This window comes from Balaenoptera physalus (assembly GCF_965194825.1).
Source record: "Balaenoptera physalus genome assembly, chromosome: 3".
Taxonomy (NCBI): Eukaryota; Metazoa; Chordata; class Mammalia; order Artiodactyla; family Balaenopteridae; genus Balaenoptera; species Balaenoptera physalus.
Window position 1 is genome coordinate 62,020,479 of NC_138890.1, and position 23,707 is coordinate 62,044,185.

The 23,707-nt window shown below is 39.1% G+C and overlaps 1 protein-coding gene across 1 annotated transcript; it reads left to right on the forward strand.

Moving 5' to 3' along the window:
- Positions 1–251: 251 nt before the first annotated feature.
- CDC23 (cell division cycle 23) lies at positions 252–23,373 on the forward strand. The gene is made up of 16 exons (XM_082454611.1): positions 252–2,064; positions 2,150–2,222; positions 5,043–5,180; positions 6,136–6,178; positions 6,704–6,809; positions 6,904–7,036; positions 8,605–8,782; positions 8,868–8,965; positions 9,107–9,188; positions 19,410–19,563; positions 19,684–19,803; positions 20,124–20,199; positions 20,531–20,592; positions 21,293–21,371; positions 21,449–21,568; positions 22,367–23,373. The coding sequence occupies exons 1-16, from the start codon at positions 1,904–1,906 to the stop codon at positions 22,535–22,537; spliced, it is 1,794 nt and encodes a 597-aa protein (XP_082310737.1). The 5' UTR covers positions 252–1,903; the 3' UTR covers positions 22,538–23,373.
- Positions 23,374–23,707: the final 334 nt, after the last annotated feature.

A 23,707-nucleotide genomic window follows, 5' to 3' on the forward strand; every position in this document is an offset into this window, starting at 1 on the left:
AAAAAATCTGCATATAAGTGGATCTGCGCAGTTCTAACCCATGTTGTTCAAGGGTCAGCTGTATTACTCAGCTGAACACTGGAAGCCTCCGTGGTGGATTTGACTGTTGTAGTGTTTTATTTTAAGTCATATATACTTTAAAAATTTACCCACAATGAGCTTCCCTGGTGGCTCAGTGGTTCAGAATCTGCCTGCCAAGGCAGGGGACACGGGTTTAATCCCTGGTCTGGGAAGATCTCACATGCTGTGGAGCAATTAAGCCCGAGCGCCACAACTACTGAGCCTGCGCTCTAGAGCCCGAGAGCCACAACTACTGAGCCCATGTCGCACAACTACTGAAGCCCATGCACCTAGAGCCTGTGCTCTGCAACAAGAGAAGCCACCACAATGAGAAGCCCGCGCACTGCAACGAAGAGTAGCCCCGGCTCGACGCAATTAGAGAAAATCCTGCGTGCAGCAACAAAGACCCAATATAGCCAAAAATAAATAAATAAATAAATTTATTTATTAAAAAAAAAATTGTGTGACAATTATATCCAATTTATCTTTTCATTCATTGGGACAAAAGACTGGCTACACTAAAAATGTATTGTTTGTAAATAAGTGCTTGCCAAAAGCATATTGAAATCATCTCTATTTTCTTGTTATTTAAAAACAAAACATAAAATTATAGACAATTATAAAAATAAACAATAACATTTTAAAGGGCAAATATAAGAATTCTAAACAAGTCATAAAAGCAGTATCTATCTATCTATAATGCCATAAACAGTTACATTTCATTCTATGTGTCAGTATTTATTCAGTTTATATTCAGTATATATATACAAATATATGTACATAGATACACATGAGTAGGTGTATGATATACTGTAATTTTTGTATTTGCTAACAAATCATTTTTTCTTAAATTATAAATTTAAAACAAATACAAAGTGTGCAACACTTATGAAACAAGAAAAAAGTAGAATTTTGCCTTCATGCACTGTATAGTATGTTGCGATAAAGTTGACTTTAGAAATCTTTAATAATACATGTTAATCTAAACAACATGATTTACTTAAAATCACTTCTATATAACACCCAAAGAATGGGTTCAAAACATTCCCAAGGGAGTTGGTAAAACCATGTATTACTATGAAAGGGTTAAAAACAAAACAAGGTTGAAAATGTTCATGTAGTGTTTAAGAACTCTGGGTTTTGGAGTCAGAGCTGGGTTATAATCTAAACACTCTCCTTGGAAGAGTGATGCAAACTCTCTGAGCTTTCGTTTTCTTCATCTGTAAAACTGGGATGATACAATATCATAGAGCTGTTTTAATGGTTAAACCAGATTATGTATGTAAAAGTACAGAACTGTCACAAGGTAAGCCCTCAATAAATGTTAGTTACCCTCCCCCCTCCCCCGGGGTAAGAAAAAGGTGGGTAAAGAGGAAGAATTCTCCACCTGTGGCCATACAACTTACTTCTTTAAGAAAAAATCTAGAGGATACCAGACATCCTTGCTAGACACATACACCACTATGTCATCCAGCGGCACAGAATCTGCCCACGAACTACACTCTTATCTTTCGTCCAATCACATCATTCTGCACTCTCTTGCCCCTATTCCCAACCCTAGCTTCCCAAGCCACCTTCCCAATCACTCATTCCTCTCTGCCCCGCCCAGAAGTCGTGGCTATCCCCCCTCTTTCTTGTTCTAACTTTCGCGCCCCACTAGTTCTTCGCCAATCGGAGAAGTAATTGCCTCTTCCCTCCCCGCCTCTTACTGATGTTCCGAGAAGGAAGATTTCTGATTGGTTTTTCTGGAGCAAGAGCGTGCCAATAACAGACAGACTTTTTTGGAGCGGAGGGGCAGCCAGTATTTTCGCTGGTGATTGGCTGGGGTGGCCAAGACAGGAAAATGGCTGCCAGCTCCTCTGTAGTCCCGGTGGCAGTGTCGGCTGCTGTGGTCTCCGCCCTGTCATCGAGCGGCGATTTCTCAAATTTGCGGGAAATTAAAAAGCAGCTGCTACTTATCGCCGGCCTTACCCGGGAGCGGGGCCTACTGCACAGTAGCAAATGGTAAGATGTCGGAGTCCGAGGGGACCGGGCTTGGATCCTCGGCCTTGGGGGTCTTGAGCTGATTCAGTTTGTGTGGGTGTTCCAGGTCTGCGGAGTTGGCCTTCTCCCTCCCGGCGTTGCCTCTGTCCGAGCTGCAGCCTCCGCCGCCTATTACAGAGGTAAGCACGTCTTCACAGTGAGTGCTCCCCATCATCAGAAGAGATACTGAGTGCCCTGTCACCGGAAGGGAGCATACTGCTTAGCAGGAATATTTGTAGAGGAAATTCAAGCATTCAAAGAGCTGGGTGTTTTAAGCGATTTTATCTGTATGTTTTTGCTAAGCTTTGAAAGACTTAGTGGTGCTCTTACTTAAGCTGGAGAGATTAGTAAACAATCCTTGCTTAAGATTTCAGCCTTTTAGGTTTTCTAGCTCAACCTAGACAGTATTCATAACGAGGAGAAGCGTCAAAGGTTTTTATTCGGTTGGCCAAAAAGTTCCTTCGGTTTTAAAATAAAAGTACAAATCACACATTTTGCATTTTCACCAAGAACTTTATTGAACAACGTATTCACTGTTCCACTACCTTCTCACATTTTTCAGGCAACTTCATAATTCCATCTTACCAAAACTTTTTATCTTTTTTGAGCGAAGAACTGTTCCAGGTGCCTTTTGCAGTCTTCCAGGGAATTGAAATTTTTTCCATTAAGAGAATTTTGTAAAGACCTAAATAAATGGAAATCCAAAGGTGCAATGTCTGGTGAATACAGCAGTTGAATCAGAACTTCCCAGCCAAGCTGTAACAGTTTTTGCCTGGTCATCAAAGAAACATGCAGTCGTGCGTTATCCTGATGGGAGATTATGCGTATTCTGTTGACTAATTCTGGAGGCTTTTCGTCAAGTGCTGCTTTCATTTGGTCTAACTGGGAGCAGTACTCGTTGGAATTAATTGTTTGGTTTTCCGGAAGGAGCTCATAATAGAGGACGCCTTTCCAATCGCACCATATACACAACATCACCTTCTTTGGATGAAAACCGGCCTTTGGTGTGGTTGATGGTGGTTCATTTCGCTTGCTTCACGATCTCTTCCGTTCCACATTATTGTACAGTATCTATCCACTTTTCATCGCCCGTCACAATTGTTTTAAAAAGGGAACGTTTTCATTGCGTTTAAGAGAGAAAACACATGAGGAAAAACGGTCAAGAAGGTTTTTTTCCGCTTAACTTACGTGTAACCCAAACATCAAAGCAATTCACATAACCAAGCTGGTGCAAATGATTTTCAACTCTTGATTTGGATATTTTGAGTATGTCACCTATCTCCTGCATGGTATAACGTTGCTTGTTCTCAATTAATGTCTCAATTTGATCACTGTCAACTTCAACTGGTCTACCCAACCATGCAGCCTCATCCAGTGAGAAACCTCCTGCACGAAACTTCACAAACCACTTTTGACACGTTCGATCAGTCACAGCACTGTCTCCATACACTGCACAAATCTTTTTTTGCGTTTCAACCTTTCTTGAAATAATAAAGCATAATATGCGGAAAATGTTGCTTTTTTCCTTCCATCTTCAGTATTAAAATGGCTACACAAAAGTTCACCAGTTTTGATAAGTTTTTTAAAAAATTAACCTTGATATGACAGCTGTCACAATACACTCTAACAAAATTGTTTCAAATGAAGTTAAAGACGACTAAGCACTACTAGAGCCGTCTAATGGAAAAAACCAAATGAACTTTTTGGCCAACCCAATACAACAGCACGAAACTGATTTTGGATCCAGACAGCTCTGGGTTCAAATCTCAGCCATACTAGTGACTTTTGGCAACTTAATTAACCTCCTGAGCCACAGTTTCCCCATCTGTGGATAATAGTATTTACTTTGTGGGGATATTGAGAGAATTAAATGAGATAGGAATACATTTTATGTATGATCTATAGTATATATGTTTACATAGTCTGTGTCATCTGAAATATCTTTATCATAATTCATTTTATTTTTCCTGAAGATGCCATTTCTTGATTACCACCCCCACCAATCACACACTTACACACATACACACACACACACACACACACACACACACGCACTTAAAAACAATGAATGTTCCTTAATCCAAAAGATACAATGCAGGTGAGAGAGGCAGGAGAAGAAATAAGTAAATGGTGAGTGTACGTGAAAAGGGCCACCAGAATCCTAAGCTGAATGGCCATATTTAGGACATGTTCATCCAATGAAGAAAATATTGAAAGTAATTTTGGTTCCAGTTTTGTGCTGGTAATATTTGGGCATGAAGGATGAGGAGAATGAAATTACTAAAGTTTTAATAAACTTATCCTTAGAATTTGGGGGGATTGTATGTTTTTACCTCAAATGTGCATCATTTCATTTTTTTTTTTTTACATAAAGAATTATAGCTGTTTTTTTTGGTTTTTACAATACTAACATGTCAAAACTTTCTTGAAGTACAAAAAATATAAATAATTCCACAGCATGTTGCATTTATGTGGAAATTTAAAAGTCTGCCGAAGGAAAGGAATGTCAGATATTAATGCTAGACATTTTTCATGACTTTTTCACTTTTTCCTCATATCAAATCCGTATTACTGGCTCCATTTTACAGATGAAGAAGTGAATACTCAGAGAAGCTAAGTAAGTTCCCTACTAATGTCTTGAAACCAGGAAATCAAGGAGTCAGAATTTAAATCCAAGTCCCTAACACTAAAGCGTATGCAATTTCCCACAACATTTGCAGAAACAATAAAAGTTTCTGAGTGCATTGGTTTAGTTTTTTTAATTTTAATATTTTTCCCCAAGCTTTTATTTTGAAAAAATGTTCTGTGACCTTACTTCATAAACTAATAAATAAGTATTAGGTTTTTGGGAGGAGGAAAATAATTATTTTTTCTTACATCTTGAAATTAACGAATATTCTTGGATTTGAACTTTTGTTATCCTGTTCCTAACCACTTACATAAACTTGTCTCTTTTTTAGGAGGATGCCCAGGATATGGATGCTTACACCCTGGCCAAGGCCTACTTTGACGTTAAAGAGTATGATCGGGCAGCACATTTCCTGCATGGCTGCAATAGCAAGAAAGCCTATTTCCTGTACATGTATTCTAGATATCTGGTGAGGGCCATTTTAAGATGTCATTCTGCTGCAGCATCCATATTTAGAATCCCAGTAGCAAAAGTTTAATCTTCAAATAGTTTAGCAAAAGTCTACTTGGTGAATGTACTTTATAAATACTTAGCAATAATAAAGAAGACATCATAAGTAAAGTAAAAAAATAATGGTATGAAAGAAAATATAAAAATATTGGTAATATTCATTATTGACAAAGGTATGGGGCAGTAGACCCTCTGTTTCAGGAGTAAAAGTAGTTTGGCGCTGGTTTGGTTGGCGTGCCTGTGGGTGAGATTTGGCGCCCAGAACCACTGGGGCCTCAGCCCACCACCCACTCCTTGGTATGGGGAGATGAAACCCAGGCCCCGACATGTGTGGGCCACTGCTCCGGGCAGATTATGCCAATTTGAAATACTATGCCCAAACAATTCTTCTTTAAGAAACTTAACTTGTCCAATAGAAATACTTCAATATGTGCACAAGGATATATATATGTACAGGACTGTTCATTGAAGGGTTTTTTGTAATAGCCAAAAAAATTAAAAACCTAAATAACCATTAGTCAAGAAATTCATTGTTAATTTTTGCCTGAAGTATTCTTTATTATAATGTTGCAAAATGATGATTTTTCTACTCCAGCACTCTCTTGAGTAGTAAATTCTACTCTAAGCAAGAGCCTGTCTTCCCCTTCTCCACTTATTTATGTATTTATCTAGTATCAGTATGGACTCAAGAATGCCTGTATTTTTAATTGTTTATAATTCATTATTTCACTTTATCATTTTGGTACTCAGATGATTCCAGATTTGGCCAGTGGGAGCCCCCGAATAGTTGTTTAAAATTAGTGACCAATAGTAGATGTCATTTTGGTTGGACTTGTACCCTTTAGGTCGAATCAGGCTGCTACAGGTTTCAGAATAAGTGGAAAAAAGACCTATTTATTGATTTTCTCTTACAGTCTGGAGAAAAGAAGAAGGATGATGAAACAGTTGATAGCCTAGGTATGAATTTCTTTCTCTTACCTTTTGGACTAAAGCAGAGGTTGCAAACTCTATAATGCCTGTAGGAGCCAGGCAGGTAATATAAACGTGGGAAGTGGACTGAGGAGGAGTCTGCAAATTGGAGAGCACAACTGGCGGGTTGTCAGCCAGCTTCCTCTGAGGGTTGCCCGGTGGGAATGTGGGCCTGGTGTTGTCAGGGGCTTTCTTCCGCTGGCCCTTCCCTGTTCCCTGCAACCTGAACCTGGAAATTTAGATTTTTAGTTGAGGCTTCTGATTTTTAAACATTGATAATTAATTCAGATTTTTAAAAACCTGTGTGGGCCTAACAAAATATGACTGCAGACCAGTTATCAGTTGCAGTTTCTATAATAAAGTAAATGGACTGTGTAAGATGTCATTGGCCGCTTGTGAGTGTTTGCTGGAAGTTCCAGGTGTAACTTTGGTTGATGCCAAAGGGAATATCTAGGTCTATGAAATGAAAAACAGCAGTCTACCCTTAGATAAGAAACTCTGTTTCTTTCCTAGGCCCCCTGGAGAAAGGTCAAGTGAAAAATGAGGCTCTTAGAGAATTGAGAGTGGAGCTCAGCAAAAAACACCAGGCTCGGGAACTTGATGGATTTGGCCTTTATCTGTAAGTGTTATAGTAATTTGGAACTTATGTGAGATATTCTTCTGAGTAGAGGGGAGATGTTATTAACTTCTGTGATCGTTCCCTTCTTTCCTAGGTATGGTGTGGTGCTTCGAAAGCTGGACTTGGTGAAAGAGGCCATTGATGTGTTTGTGGAGGCTACTCATGTTTTGCCTTTGCATTGGGGAGCCTGGCTAGAACTCTGTAACTTGATTACAGACAAGGAGATGGTAAATTGAGATGAGCTATGTGAAAAATCTTCTGCTTCAAGTCTTATGTAATTCTTTAATAATGGGGTAGGGGGAGAAAGTTTTGCTAATCCTTTCATTATAGCTACCTCTTTGCTCCTTCTCTAGTCTCTTTCACTGTTGGGATTTAGGTCTTTATTTGAAAGACTAATGTCTAGATCTTGTTTGGTAGTTGCTGTTGCATTTGCATTCAGTTGACTTAGAATATGTTTTCATATTCAAGTTTTACTGTAACTTGTTTTATAGACTAAATGTTATTATAGTTTCTCTCCTAATTCCAAAGATGCTATAGGAACAATTTCTCTGATATCAAGAATTGAATTAAAAACGTTTTTAATGTTTCTTCTGAGCTGTCATAGGTCTCTGTTGAGATTTAGAGATTTGTTAATTAAGGAAATAATGTATATGAAATTGCTTTATAAACTGCATTGTTTTATTAGTCATTGTTAGAGAACATTGTCTACAAAGTTTATTTTGCTGTTCTTCAATAGTTAATAGAAGCAACAACACATTTCCTTTTGTTGGCTCTGGAGGACCAAGGGCTGGTTGATTTTCCCCAATAGTGATACATGCTACTACATTTATGTCTGAAATCTTAATCTTGGCTTACTTGTATTTACCTATCTCTAACTGCCTACTAGACTTTTATTGAAAGTTTGTTTTATCTCTGAACTCAGAATGTGCAAAACCAAATTTCTCATCTTGCCTGCCAAATTCTCTTTCTTCCTCCCAACTTGATGGACTCTCAGTTGTATCTCTGTTTCTCAGGACGCACCCAGTCTTGATGCCTCAGAGTCATATTTTGTCTCTTCCCTTTCTCTTATTTCCCTTTATCTAGTCAGTCGCGAGACATTGCCATGGTTACCTTCTTGTCTGCATCTCTTTCTCTTGGTTTCCTTTGCTGTCTTGGTTATCATCTCAAATTTGGATTACTTAAAAGTAATAAATACTTTCTATCTAGCTTTCCCATTTTTATACTCCCAATTCCAAGCCATCTGACATACTGTTTCCAAACTTATTCTTAAAGCACCCATGTCATCATGTCATTCTCCTGTCAAAAATTGCAGTGGTTTCCTGTTGCGTCCCATTTCCTGTTGCAGCATAGGACCCACCCTATCAGTTCAGTCTTATTTTTCCACTACTTCCCAACACATAGCCTCCCCTCAAACTGAGCTAGTTGCCTCATTCTATGTGGAGTGCCTCCACACTCATCATGATTGTTTTTCCTCTATTTTTGTTGTCCTTACCTAGAATGTTGTCTTTTTTCTCTTCCTCTCCCTTTTTCTATTCAGTTTCTACCCATCCTCCAAGGCTCGCCTCAAATCCTATCGTTTCTTTGAAGCTGTCCCCAGCTAGACCATTCCTCCCTATTCCTCCCTATTGTGCTTGTAAGTCCTATTCACTTAATTGAACTGCCCTGTGTTCATTATTAGGTACTCTAATAAAATTTTGGTGATAAATTCTTTTAGACAATAAAGATAGTTCCTTGATGTTCATTTGGGAGAGAGGTCAAAGTATATTAAGTGTGTTCCTCTCTCTCCTGCTGCCAGCTGAAGTTCCTGTCTTTGCCAGACACCTGGATGAAAGAGTTTTTTCTGGCTCATATATACACAGAGTTGCAGTTGATAGAGGAGGCCTTGCAAAAGTATCAGAATCTCATTGATGTGGGCTTCTCTAAGAGCTCATATATTGTTTCCCAAATTGCAGTTGCCTATCACAATATCAGAGGTGAGTGAATAAGGACAACGAAATACCATCAAACCCTGAAGGTAGTGCTGTGTTGTTTTCTGAACTCTCTGTCTTCTTTCTGCAGATATCGACAAAGCCCTCTCTATTTTTAATGAGCTAAGGAAACAAGACCCTTACAGGATTGAAAATATGGACACATTCTCCAACCTTCTTTATGTCAGGGTGAGCTCCTTCCTTTGCTTGGACTTAAGCTCTTTTGTGCTTTTATCTCCTGGGTTGGATTGTCACCTAGTAACATTAGCTACGAGAAAAATTATGCAGGGGTTCCTTTTTCTTGCTTAGATCGTCTTTCTTTTCTTTCAGAGCATGAAATCTGAGTTGAGTTATCTGGCTCACAACCTCTGTGAGATTGATAAATATCGTGTAGAAACATGCTGTGTAATTGGTAAGAGTCACCACTTTTTTCCTTTTTTTATCTTTATTGTAAGTAATCCAAATGTAAAAATAACAATAATATAAAAGTGTCAAAAGAAAAAAAGGGAATTCCCTGGCGGTCCAGTGGTTAGAACTCCGCGCATCCACTGCAGGGGGCACGGGTTCGATGCCTGGTCGGGGAACTGGGATCCTGCATTCCTGCATGCCTCACAGCACAGCCAAAAAAAATAAGTGTCAAAGGTAACAAAATTATATACAATATAATGTGAAGGATCACTGTAATCCCACCCCCAAGATTGGTGGATATGACTCCAGAATATTTTTCTGTGTGAGTACTATAAATGGTGTATGTGTGTGTGAGTACTAAAAATGGTGTATGTGTATGTGTATGGTTTGCTTGCAAAAACTGTATCATTATACACCTGCTTTGTAATGTCCTTTTTTTTAACCTAACAATATATCTTTTCCATCTTTTCATGCTAGTACATGTAGAGTTGTATTATATTATTTTTGATGGCTATTTAGTATTTTATTATATAGATGTGCCATTATTTTTATTTAATCATTTTCTATTGTATAAGTTGTGGCTAGTGTTTGTTAACATAAAAATTGCTTCAGGAAACATCTTTGTATGTATATATTTATTTTTGCATGTTTATGCAACTGTTTCTGTATAATTAGTTCCTTGCAGTGAAAGGCTGGATCAAAAATGTGTGTATTTTTCATATATATATGTGTTTTTAAAAAATATATATATTTATTTATTTTATCTATTTTATTTTTGGCTGCGTTGGGTCTTCGTTGCTGCACGCGGGCTTTCTCTAGTTGTGGTGAGCGGGGGCTACTCTTCGTTGTGGTGCACAGGCTTCTCATTGTGGTAGCTTCTCTTGTTGCAGAGCACGGGCTCTAGGCACGTGGGCTTCAATAGTTGTGGCACGCGGGCTCTAGAGCGCAGGCTCAGTAGTTGTGGCGCACAGGCTTAGTTGCTCCGCGGATGTGGGATCTTCCTGGACCAGGGCTCGAACCCATGTCGCCTGCGTTGGCAGGTGGATTCTTAACCACTGCGCCACCAGGGAAGTCCCTGTATTTTTAAATTATTATTTTATTTATTTATTTTTAGGCTGTGTCGGGTCTTAGTTGCGACACGCAGGGTCTTTGTTGAGGCATGCAGGATCTTCTGTTGCGGCGTGGGCTCTTTGTTGTGGCACGCGGGCTTCTCTCTAGTTGTGGCGCGCGGGCTCCAGAGCGCGTGGACTCTAGTTTGCGGCACACAGGCTCAGTAGTTGTGGCGCGCGGCTTAGTTGCCCCATGTCATGTGGGATCTTAGTTCCCTGACCAGGGATCGAACCCGCGTCCCCTGCATTGGAAGTCAGATTCTTTACCACTGGACCACCAGGGAGGTCCCAAAGCGTGTGTATTTTAAACTTAATAATATTACTAAAATGTTTGTAAGAATTTCCAATCCTATGAAAAGAGATGAGAGTGTATCTTTTTCTGTATCAGGGTGTCTCACTCTTGGCTCTGTTGACATTTTTGGCTGATAATTTCTTTTGTGGGGGTCTGTCCTGTACATTGCAGGGTGTTAGAAGTATACCCAGCTCTACCCACTAGATGTCAGTAACCTCCTTCCCCCAGTTGTGCAGATAAAGCCAAATAACCTCTTGGGGTCAGAATCATCCTTGGTTGAGAACCATGGCCCTATGTACTTGGCCACACTACTGTGGCCTGATAATCAGTTGACATAAATAGATGAATGGCCACTCTTGGATAAAAGTAAGCTTGGTTGGTTGTGATTGAAAGCCTAAGTTTCCTGGAGATGAAAGGCCCTGTTCCTGGGTCTTTGGTGACACTGCATTGAGAACATACATTTATATGTTAGGATGTTGTTAATAAACTGATAGAATTTCAATTCAGTCGTTCAATAAATATTTCCAGCCCTTTAGGAAGTTGTAGTCTAGTATGGGAAATAAATATTAAAAAAAGAAAAATCCTATGGGAACATAGGTAAGAGGAACAAATGATCTTTTCAATATCAGAGCATTGTGAATGAAGTATAAAGTCCGTTAAAGTGAGGATGGAACTCCAGTTTATTCAGAAAACATCTTTTGAACATCTTCTGAGTGCCAGATACGGTGGTTTGTGTTGCAGTACCTACCCCATTACCTACTGAGGAAGACCAGTGAGAAACAACTATAATATAGTGGGTTGAGGGTTATGATTGAAGTAAACATAGGATGCTAAGAGAGTACATAGGAAAGGTAGCTAATCCAGTCTGACTAGGGAAGGCTTCTTGAGAAGGTGATACCTGAAGGATGGGCAGGAGTGAAAGAGTTCACTAAAGGAGGAGATGGATTGACTTGGGAAGGGTATTGCAGTGCAGAGGCATTGAAGTGTGAAACAGACAGTGATCCTGAAATAGTTTAGTGTCCTGGTAAGCATGGTGTAGGAGGAGGGACTGTATGAACGGGGCCAGATCTTGAAGAGCCTTTTGTGCCTTACCAGAAGTTTGGATTTTATTCTTAAGGCAGGAGAAGTCTTCTGAAGGATTTTAAACCAGAGAATGATAAATGTTTTTAGATTTTCATTGTCACATGATAACTGGAGACAGTGTGCTGGGAGGATTAGAAAAAGAGCAAGACCAACAAGGAGGCTTTTGCAATAATCCAGTCTAGAGATGATGAGAGCCCAAGCTGAGGTATCGGCAGGAGGAATGAAGAGAGGCGATTAGATTTAGAAGATATTTAGGAAGTAGAACATACAGGAATTGGTGAATGGGTAACCAGATTGATAACACTGTCCTTCACCTGAAGAAAGGAAACAGAGGTAGGGGAGATAATGAACTGTTCTTTTTTTAGCCTACTAACTTAAAGCCAGTTAAAATCAAATGATACGTACATATGAAGAGTAATGCTTTAGGAGTTTCTGGTTTTTTATTTTATGTATTTATTTATTTTTTGGCCATGCCTCGTGGCTTGCGGGATCTTAGTTCCCGGAACAGGGTTTGAACCCGGGCCCTCGGCAGTGAGAGTGCGGAGTCCTAACCACTGGACTGCCAGGGAATTCCCATCTGGTTTTTTAAATAATCGTTTGATTGGTAAACTTCTTAATGAACTGTTTTTTCTTCAGTGTATCTGTAATGCCTAGCAAAGTTCCTGACATACGGTCAATAAATGTTTGTTGAATTCAGCCCACCTATCTTAAAAATCAAGAAAAAGGAACATTAGATATGACAAAAAATATATTTCAGCTTTCACAAAGGAGAAAGGGTGGAGAGAGAAGAGAAGAAACTGAGGATCTGAAAGAGAATGAAACAACTTAAGAATAGAGTGATGGCAAGAATCTCCTACTTGTTTAGTCCTTGCTTCTGCAGTTACGTCTTGATGTGAATTGAATGCTTCCTTCTGCATCTTTTCTGGAGTCCCAGTCTCTGAGAGGCAGCTTTACACACACACACACAAATACATATATGTATGTGTATTTATATAGGTATATATTACAGTATAGCATGGTTAAGATTTGGACTCTGGAACAAAACTGCACAAGTTTAAATCTTGGTTTTGCTACTAACTAGCTGTGTGACATTGGATTTAACTTCTATGTGCTATATTTTCCTCATCCATAAAGGGATAATAACAGTAGAACCTTCTCCCATGTATTCGTTGTGAGGAGTAAGTAAATTAACATATACAAAGCACTTATAACAATGTAAGTTGCCCGGCACATTGTAATCATTCAGTACATTTCAGCTGTTCCAACTGGTCAGAAAATCTCATCTACTTAATCTTTGTCCAGAACTTGCCTGTTCTGACTTCTTTAACATCTCCTTTGTCATCCTGACAACTTTAGCAGCTAAAGCTTATACCCTTGCTACCACTACTTCACTTCTCCTATTCTATTACAGAAGTTAACCTTTGGACAATCTGTCTAGAGTTTGTTTATTCCTCTGTCTGTGGGTCCGAGTCAGTGGCAGAAGCAAAGGTATCCTTTTATAGGACATAAAGCCCTCCATCTTGCTTTTTTCCCAGGTGAATGTGAACTTGAATGATCTTAAGTGATACAGACAATTGTTATAAATAATTTCTCCTGAATCAAACTGACAGCTGAATCTAGACAAATTAAAAGCAAAGACAAACACATATATAGAAATCTTATTACTTGTTTTTTACCAAAGTGGAATCGTATAATTTCTCTGCAATTTGCTTTTTCCGTTTGACAGTATATCATTATCTCTGTAAATTAGTATATATACATTTAAATCCATCTTTTTATCTAGTTTATGCACATGCAATTTATACATAAAGGAGATTTTTTTAAAGTGCAGGGTTTTTTTCCCTCACTGCACCTTTCCTCCTTTAAAATACTTGTGTTAGCATGTCCCATACCACATGAAAAGTACACATACACATATGCAGGGTTTAATGGGCTGTTTGCTTACAAAAATAGGATCATATTACACACATTTCTCTGTATTTTACTTTTCTCACTCAACAATATCTCATGAAAAATCCCTCAAAGTCTTGGTATATCTCGAATTGTTTTTTCTTCTTTTTTTATTTTTTATTTATTTTTTATTTTTTTTAAATTCATTTATTTAATTTTTGGCTGCATTGGGTCTTCGCTGCTGCGTGCAGGTTTTCTCTAGTTGTGGCGAGCGGGGGCTTCTCTGTTGCGGTGCGCGGGCTTCTCGTTGCGGAGCACGGGCTCTAGGCGCGCGGGCTCAGTAGTTGTGGCTCACGGGCTTAGTTGCTCCACGACATGTGGGATCTTCCCGGACCAGGGCTCGAACCCATGTCCCCTGCATTGGCAGGCGGATTCTTAACCACTGTGCCACCAGGGAAGCCCTCTTCTTTTTTTAAAAATTGAGGTATAGTTGATTTACAATATTAGTTTCAGGTGTGCAACATAGTGATTCAAGTTTTTTATAGATTATACTCCGTTTAAAGTTCTATAAAATATTGGCTATATTCCCTGTGCTGTACAATATTTCCTTGTAGCTTATTTATTTTACATGTAGTAGTTTGTACCTCTTAATCCCCTACGCCTATCTTGCCCTCCCCACTTCCCTCTCCCCATAGGTAACCACTAGTTTGTTCTCTTTATCTGTGAGTCTGTTTCTGTTTTGTTATATTCATTCGTTTGTTTTATTTTTTAGATTCCATGTATAAGTGATAATAGATAGTTTGTCTTTCTCAAACTGACATTTCACTAAGCATAATACCTTCCAGATCCATCCATGTTGTTGCAAATGGCAAAATTTCATTCTTTTTAATGGCTGAGTAGTAGTCCATTATGTATGTATACCACATCTTCTTTATCCATTCCTCTGTTGATGGACACTTAGGTTGCTTCCATATCTTGGCTATTGTAAATAATACTGCTGTGAACATTGGGGTGCATGTATCTTTTCAAATTTGTGTTTTTGTTTTCTTTGGATATATACCCAGAAGTGGAATTGCTAGATCATATCGTAGTTCTATTTTCAGTTTTTTGAGGACTCTCCATACTGTTCTCCCTAGTGGCTGCACCAATTAACATTCCTACCAACAGTGTACAAATGTTCCCTTCTCTCCACATCTTCACTAACATTTGTTATTTGTGGTCTCTTTGATGATAGCCATTCTGACAGTTGTGAGGTGATATCTCATTGTGGTTTTGATTTGCTTTTCTTTTTTTTAAAAAAAAATTATTTATTTATTTTTGGCTGCGTAGGGTCCTTGTTGCTGCACGTGGGCTTTCTTTTAGTTGCAGTGAGTGGGGGCTACTCTTCGTTGTGGTGTGCGGGCTTCTCATTGCGGTGACTTCTCTTGTTGCGGAGCACGGGCTCTAGGCGTGCGGGCTTCAGTAGTTGTGGCGCATGGGCTCAGTAGTTGTGGCTCATGGGCTCTAGAGCACGGGGTCAATAGTTGTGGCACATGGGCTTAGTTGCTCCACGGCATGTGGGATCTTCCTGGACCAGGGCTCGAACCCGTGTCCCCTGCATCGGCAGGCATATTCTTAACCCCTGCGCCACCAGGGAAGCCCCATGATTTGCTTTTCTGATGATTAATGATATTGAGCACCTTTTCATGTGCCTATTGGCCATGTATACGTCTTTGGAAAAATGTCTTATCAGGTCTTCTGACCATTTCTTGACTGGGTTGTTTGTTTTTTTGATGTTAAGTTGTATGAACTGTTTATGTATTTTGGATATCATTTGCAAATATTTTTTCCCATTCAGTAAGTTGTCTTTTTGTTTTGTTTTGTTTTGTTTTAATTAATTTATTTATTTTTGGCTGCATTGGGTTTTTGTTGCTGTGCACAGGCTTTCTCTAGTTGTGACAAGCAGGGGCCACTCTTCGTTGCGGTTCACAGGCTTCTCATTGTGGTGGCTTCTCCTGTTGTGGAGCACGGGCTCTAGGCACGCAGGCTTCAGTAGTTGTGGCTGTGGGCTCTAGAGCGCGGGCTCAGTAGTTGTGGTGCATGGGTTTAGTTGCTCCACGGCATGTAGGATCAAACCCATGTCCCCTGCATTGGCAGGCGGATTCTTAACCACTGTGCCACCAGGGAAGTCCCTGTCTTTTCGTTTTGTTGATGGTTTTGTTTGCTGTGCAAAAGCTTTTAAGTCTAATTAGGTCCCATTTGTTTATTTTTGCTTTTGTTTCCTTTGCCTTAGGTGATGGATCCAAAAAAATATTGCTGTGATTCCTGTCAAAGAGTGTTTTGCCTCTGTTTTCTTCTAGGAGTTTTAATGGTTTCTGGTCTTACATTTAGATCTTTAATCCATTTTGAGTTTATTTTTTTATATGGTATGAGAAAATGTTCTAATTTCATTCTTTTACATGTAGCTGTCCAGTTTTCCCAGCATCACTTATTGGAGACTGTCTTTTCCCCATTGTATATTCTTGCCTCCTTGGTCATGATTAATTGACCATAAGTGCGTGAGTGAGTTTCTGGACCAGTACCATACCGTTTTGATCACTGTAGCTTAGTAGTATAGTCTGAAGTCAGGGAATGTGATGCTTCCAGTTTTGTTCTTCTTTCTCAAGATTGTTTTGGCTGTTCAAGGTCTTTTGTGTTTCCATACAAATTTTGGGATTATTTGTTTTGGTTCTGTGAAAAATGCCATTGGTATTTTTTTTTTATATTTATTTATTTATTTGGCTGCTCTGGGTCTTAGTTGCAGCACATGGAATATTCATTGCCGCGTGTGGCATCTTTGTTGTGGCATGCAGTATCTTTAGTTGTGGCATGTGGGATCTTTAGTTGCGGCATGCGGGATCTCGTTCCCTGACCAGGAATTAAATCCAGGCCCCCTGCATTGGGAGCACAGAGTCTTCACCACTGGACCACCAGGGAAGTCCCACCGTTGGTATTTTGTTAGGGATTGCATTGAATCTGTAGATTGTCTTGGGTAGTATGGTCATTTTAACAGTATTAATTGTTCAAATCCATAAACAAGGCATATCTTTCTGTTTGTGTCTTCAGTTTCTTTCATCAGTGTATTATAGTTTTCTGAGTACAAGTCTTTGAACTCCTTAATTAGATTTACTCCTAGGTATTTTATTTTTTTGGATGTGATTGTAAATGGGATTGTTTCATTAATTTCTCTTTCTGATAGTTTGTCATTAGTGTATAGAAATGCAACAGATTTCTGTATTAATTTTGTATTGTGCAACTTTACTGAATTCATTGGTGAGCTCTAGTAATTTTTTGGTGACATCTTTAGGATTTTCTGTGTATAGAATCATGTCATCTGTAAACAGTGGCAGTTTTACTTCTTCCTTTCTAATTTGGATTCCTTTTATTTCTTTTTCTTATCTGATTGCTGTGGCTAAGACTTCCAGTACTACATTGAAAAAAGTGGCAAAAGTGGGCATCCTTGATTTTTTTCCTGATCTTAGAGGAAAAGTTTTTAGCCTTTCACCATTGAGTATGATGTTAGCTGTGGGCTTATCATATATGGCCTTTATTATGTTGATGTTCCCTCTATACCTACTTTGTGGAGAGTTTTTATCATAAATCCATGTTGAATTTTGTCAAAAGCTTTTTCTGTATCGAGATGATCATGTAATTTTTATTCTTCATTTTGTTAGTGTGGTGTATCGCATTGATTGATTTGCAGATATTGAACCATCCTTGCATCCCTGGGATAAATCCCACTTGATCATGATGTATGATCCTTTTAATGTATTGTTGGATTCAGTTTGCTAATACTTTATTGAGGATTTTTTCATCTATGTTCATTAGTGATATTGGCCTGTAATTTTCTTTTTTTGTGGTGTCTTTGGTTTTGGTATCAGGGTGATGCTGGCTTTGTAGAATGAGTTTGGAAACATTTCTTCCTCTGCAATTTTTTGGAATAATTTGGAAAAGACAAGTGTTAGCTCTTTTCTAAATGTTTGGTAAAATTCACCTGTGAAGCCATCTGGTTCTGGACTTTTTTTGTTGGGAGTTGTTTTATTACTGATTCAATTTAATTACTGGTAATTGGTCTGTTCATATTTTCTACTTATTCCTGATTTAATCTTGGGAGATTATACATTTCTAGGAATATGTCCATTTCTTCTAGGTTGTCCATTTTATTGGTATGTATTAAAAATAGCTTTATTGAGGGATAATTTACATACCATAAAATTTGCTTATTTTAAGTTTACAGTTCACTGAGTTTTTGCTAATTTATACAGTTGTGTAACCATAATCATAATCCAGTTTAGAACACTCCGTCATCCCAAAAAGTTCCCTTGGGTCTATTTGCAGTCAGTCCTACTCCCAATCCCCAGCAGATCTGCCTTCTATCTGTATAGTTTTGCCTTTTCTAGGAATTTCATATAAGTGAAATCTTGGAATATTTAGTCTTATTGTCTGGCTTTTTTCACTGAACTCTTTTTCGAGGTTTGTCCATGTTGCAGCATATGTCAGTAGTTCTTCTCTTTTTACTGCTGAGAAGTATTTCGTTGTCTGGATATATACTACATTTCGTTTATCCATTTACTAGTTAGTATAAGAAAGATGGCCTTTATTCCCTTTCTTCAAATAAAATTTTTTATAGAATCTTAAAATCTTTCATATATTCTTTTTTTTTATTAGATTTTCCTTAATTGGATAAAGAATGCCTTTATTTTTTAATAATCTTTTTTTTTATATATATAAATTATTTATTTATTTATTTATTTATTTATTTTTGGCTCCATTGGGTCTTCGTTGCTGCGCGTGGGCTTTCTCTAGTTGCGGCGAGCGGGGGCCACTCTTCGTTGCGGTGCGCAGGCTTCTCATTGCGGTGGCTTCTCTTGTTGCACAACACGAGCTCTAGGTGCGTGGGCTTCAGTAGTTGTGGCGCACGGGCCTAGTTGCTCCGTGGCATGTGGGATCTTCCCGGACCAGGGTTCGAACCCATGTCCCCTGTGTGGCAGGCGGACTCCCAACCACTGTGCCACCAGGGAAGCCCCCTTTTATTTTTTTTATTTATTTATTTTTAACATCTTTATTGGAGTATAATTGCTTTACAATGGTGTGTTAGTTTCTGCTTTATAACAAAGTGAATCAGTTATACATATACATATGTTCCCATATCTCTTCCCTCTTGCATCTCCCTCCCTCCCACCCTCCCTATCCCACCCCTCTAGGTGGTCACAAAGCACCGAGCTGATCTCCCTGGGCTATGCGGTTGCTTCCCACTAGCTATCTATTTTACATTTGGTAGTGTATATATGTCCATGCCACTCTCTCACTTTGTCACAGCTTACCCTTCCCCCTCCCCATATCCTCAAGTCCATTCTCTAGTAGGTCTGTGTCTTTAGTCCCGTCTTTTCTTTTTAAGACCAATGATAATAGAACTTCATTCATTCTTGTGGAAGAGGGGAGTTCAGAGTGCTACCTTTTTAATCCTTTAGGTACCTCCTTAGAAACCTAGGAAGGTGGTTGGAAAACCACCAATCTAAAGCATACTCTAGGAATTTCCTACCCTTTATTAAGGAAATATGTGTATAAATGCTATATCGAGAGGAAATAAAATGAAGAAAACCTTTGTGGTGTTAGGAAACCTTTTTTTTTTAAAAAACAAAATTTGTGATAGATAAAAAATATTTTCCAAGGGAATGATGATATTGCCCATATGTAGAATTTGGCTTTTCTGCAAGGACTTTGGGGGAATGGGTTATGGTTCATGCCTACTCTGTGGAATGCTGCCTATTTTAGTGACTTATTTTTGCCTTTCTAGTTATTTATATATTCTGTTTGTTTGTTTTTCAATTAGGCAATTATTATAGTTTGCGTTCTCAGCATGAGAAAGCAGCCTTGTATTTCCAGAGAGCACTGAAATTGAATCCTCGGTATCTTGGTGCCTGGACGCTGATGGGACATGAGTACATGGAAATGAAGAACACATCTGCTGCTATTCAGGCTTATAGGTGAGCATTTAGTTGGAGGGGGAGATGGAGCAGATTGTTGTGATTTTAGGAGTCTCTACTGAGCCTGCAAGTCGCTAACTTTGATTCTGCTCTCTTACCAGTCTCTCTTCCATTTCTTAGGCATGCTATTGAGGTCAATAAGCGGGACTACAGAGCCTGGTATGGCCTTGGGCAGACCTATGAAATCCTTAAGATGCCATTTTATTGCCTTTATTATTATAGACGGGCCCACCAGCTTCGGTAAGTCGGGCCACTTGATGATGTGTTTGTTGTGGGAAGGGCTGACACTTTTCTTTCTCTTTTGATAGCTATTGAAGAATCACAGTGAATGGTTTTGACTCTTAGAGACCTAAGTTTAAACATGCCATATGTTGTTTGGTCATTTTTATGTAGTGTATTCTACTAATGTGTTAATAGTATAATTGTGAACACAAAATAATATAATTACATGAAGTATTGGATTAAAGCCCATTCCCTTCATAGCTTTGAAATAGTGGTGGTGGTTCCTCAAGGGAGGACTTCAGTTTTTGCTTGGATTTCCTATTTCTCTTCCCTCTCAGGCCCAATGATTCTCGTATGCTGGTCGCTTTAGGAGAATGTTATGAGAAACTCAATCAACTAGTGGAAGCCAAAAAGGTATCTGAAATTGGGTCCTGGAGAATTTGTGTGGAAATCTGCTGTTTGGATGAGGGGTTGAGCTATCTGTGCTTAATTTTCCTTCATGTGGATCTATCTACATAGGGAAGTCTGAATATTTATAGGCACATAGGGTGTATAAAGCAAAGTGGGGCTGACATCATTAGTGGGAATGTTAGTATGTAGCCTGGACCTATCAAATCTAGTAAAAATGCTTTGTATTCTCCAAGTCTGAAATTCTGGGAGGCTTGCAGGACCTGAGTCTCTATGTGATTAGTCATGGCACATGGGTCAGTGGTTGAAGTGACCAGTTTATTTATTTTTTTGACAGTGCTATTGGAGAGCTTATGCTGTGGGAGATGTGGAAAAGATGGCTCTGGTGAAACTGGCAAAGTGAGTGAAAGAGTGACACGCTAGTGATATTTCTGTTGGCTTCTCTGGTGAGGTGGGTCCTGCACATTCTAGAGCTTCCCATCCATCATCTACATGAATGAGGGGATGTAGCACAGTGTATGATTACTGATCTGGAAATTTAGCCATCATGACTCAAGAGAATGCTACTTCTCTTTGAAGAGGAATTGTTTTCCTATTTGGAAAATTCAAGAATGAATTGAAAGAAATGAGATTTTTATGTCAGAGCAGTCTAGGAAAACTACTTTAGGTACTAATCTCCTCCTGATAAGGCCCAGGAAAATAAGGAATAACTCAGAAATGATAAGGAAAGAGGTTCTTAAATGCAATTTCATTCCTGCCAGTTCTTTTCTGGATTCTTACAGAAAATCTGAATTGCTTGGTATCTTTTTTAATCTCACTCAGGGTATTACCAGGGAATTTTTGCAATGGTATGTTATCCAGCTTAAGTGTTTACTAACTTTCCCTCCATCACCAGTAGCAGAGTAATGATTCTAAGCTTTGATGAAGTAACCACCACCTCTGGGCACTAATACTATTCTGGGTCCCACTGTGTCATTTATGTCAAAATTTGTACTTGTCTATGTATTATCATTTTTTTATCTTAATTGTGTGCTTTTACTTTTTATCACTAGCTTGCTTTGAGATATGATTTATACTTAAAGACCAATTTCTTTTGTAGGCTTCATGAACAGTTGACTGAGTCAGAACAGGCAGCCCAATGTTACATCAAATATATCCAAGATATCTATTCGTGTGGGGTATGTGTCATGAGCATGAGAATTGGGTTGCTGATCTTATTCTTGTCACCTCAGTCATTCCTGATTTCCTTATCTAGGAAATAGTGGAACACTTGGAGGAGAGCACTGCTTTCCGCTATCTGGCCCAGTATTATTTTAAGTGCAAGCTGTGGGATGAAGCTTCAGCTTGTGCCCAAAAGTGCTGTGCATTCAATGATGTGAGTATCAGTTCTTTAGTAAAAGGTTTGGATTTTAGGTTCGAGCACATGACTTTACTATGATCTGGGGGTGGAAAGTGGAAGGTGGTTAAGAGGGTGAGTGGTTTGCATCCAATCTGTAGATTGCTTTGGGTAGTGTAGTCATTTTCACAATATTGATTCTTCCAATCCAAGAACATGGTCTATTTCTCCATCTGTTTAAGTCATCTTTGATTTCTTTCATCAGTGTTTAATAGTTTTCTGAGTACAAGTCTTTCGCCTCCTTAGGCAGGTTTATTCCTAGGTATCTTATTCTTTTCGTTGCGATGGCAAATGGGATTGTTTCCTTAATTTCTCTTTCTGATTTTTCATTGTTGGTGTATTGGAATGCCAGAGATTTCTGTGCATTAATTTTGTATCCTGCAACCTTACCAAATTAATTGATTAGTTCTAGTAGTTTTCTGGAGGCATCTTTAGGATTTTCTATGTATAGTATCACGTCATCTGCAAACAGTGACAGTTTTACTTCTTCTCTTCCAATTTGTATTCCTTTTATTTCTTTTTCTTTGATTGCCGTGGCTCAAGAGGGAGGGGACATGGGGACATATGTATGCATATGGCTGATTCACTTTGGTGTACAATAGAAACTAACACAGTATTGTGAAGCAATTATACTCCAATAAAGATTTAAAAAACAAAAGAAAACACGGTGAGTGGAAAGGCTACCTTGTTCTGTGGAACTTTGTATGTCAGTATTTTAGAAACTTTTTGAGAAAAGCCTTGGACATATTCTGACACATTTGCCTGACTTTGTTTCAGACCCGGGAAGAAGGTAAGGCCTTGCTCCGGCAAATCCTACAGCTTCGGAACCAAGGCGAGACTCCCTCCACCGAGATGCCTGCTCCCTTTTTCCTCCCTGCTTCACTGTCTGCTAACAACACTCCCACACGCAGAGTTTCTCCACTCAACCTGTCTTCAGTTACACCATAGTTGGCCACTTTCAAGCCAGCACATTGCCAGACCCATATTAAGCCTTACCTCCATGTAAAGAACAGCCACGTCTATTCTTCCAAGGACCTTAGTTCTTTTTGTACACATGGAAACAGGTCCTTGGGGACAGTTTATAGAATCACCTGCAGAGTAGACTGACAGAAGAATCCTGGCAGGAACAGATACTGTCTTTGCCAGTTTGAAGCACTTCTATCTCCCTTTTGTTCAGAGTGGCTATAGATCTTGGCCTTTTTCCCAGACCTTTTTGCCCCCCAAAAACATCCCTTTAACAGCACTTTAGCACAGGCAAGGCTACAGGGACAAAGTTTAAATGCTGCTGGGAGTGGGAGATTTCTTTAGAGAGGCAAGGAAGAAAGAAGGGAGAAAAGCTTGCCACTCTACCCTCTGCTGATAGTAGGGCACTGGATACCCTAGGAAGGTCAGGGCACTGGATAGACATGACTCATCATTCTTTGATTTGCTGAGCATGACTATACTGATATCAGAGATCAGGCTTAAATGGGGTGAAGGTATACTTTTGTTCTCACTGGGGAGACATTCTGCCAAAACATGGTTTTGAGGCGTCTCCTAGAAGCTTTCAAATTGGAAGTAACTTACTAGAGTTGAACAAAAGAAGGGGCAAAAGGACTCTCACTGAGCGTGGAACTGCTGATGGCCCCTACTAAGGGGAAAAGATGTCTATAGAGTTAGCTATACCCCTACTAAAGCAGAGCAAGGAGGCAGGGTTACAGAGAGTTTCATGGACATTTGGGTGTGATAACTTCTGTGACTGTACAGATAAGAATAAACTCTTAGAGTCGGTCTGTTTTAATAAATATTTTGCCATAATTGTCTCTCCCCCCCACATCCCCCCCCCCATCTCCAAAAGAATGTTTTTTTTCTAGCCTTCTTCTATTAGACAAGGTAAAAGTAATCATTCTTGCTATGCTCTTGGGAGAGTTTCAGGCCTGTGCTTGTGTATTCAGTAGGAGGCAATATGCTATGACTATAATGCCTGCTGTAATGAATTTGTACAGTAGATGCTATGGGTTATTCTGAGCTCAGGGCCCAGCCTTCCTTTATTTTTGTTCCAAAGCAAGTTTGTTACCCATTCATCTCCTAATGTATGACACTTCATTTTATTTTATTTTATTTTTTTATGAATAACTT

Coding starts and splice junctions, on each gene's coding strand:
- CDC23 (XM_082454611.1), top strand. CDS start 1,904: ATGGCTGCCAGCTCCTCTGTAGTCCCGGTGGCAGTGTCGGCTGCTGTG. Junction 2,223..5,042: donor CTCCGCCGCCTATTACAGAG/GTAAGCACGTCT, acceptor TCTCTTTTTTAG/GAGGATGCCCAGGATATGGA. Junction 8,966..9,106: donor CCAACCTTCTTTATGTCAGG/GTGAGCTCCTTC, acceptor CTTTTCTTTCAG/AGCATGAAATCTGAGTTGAG.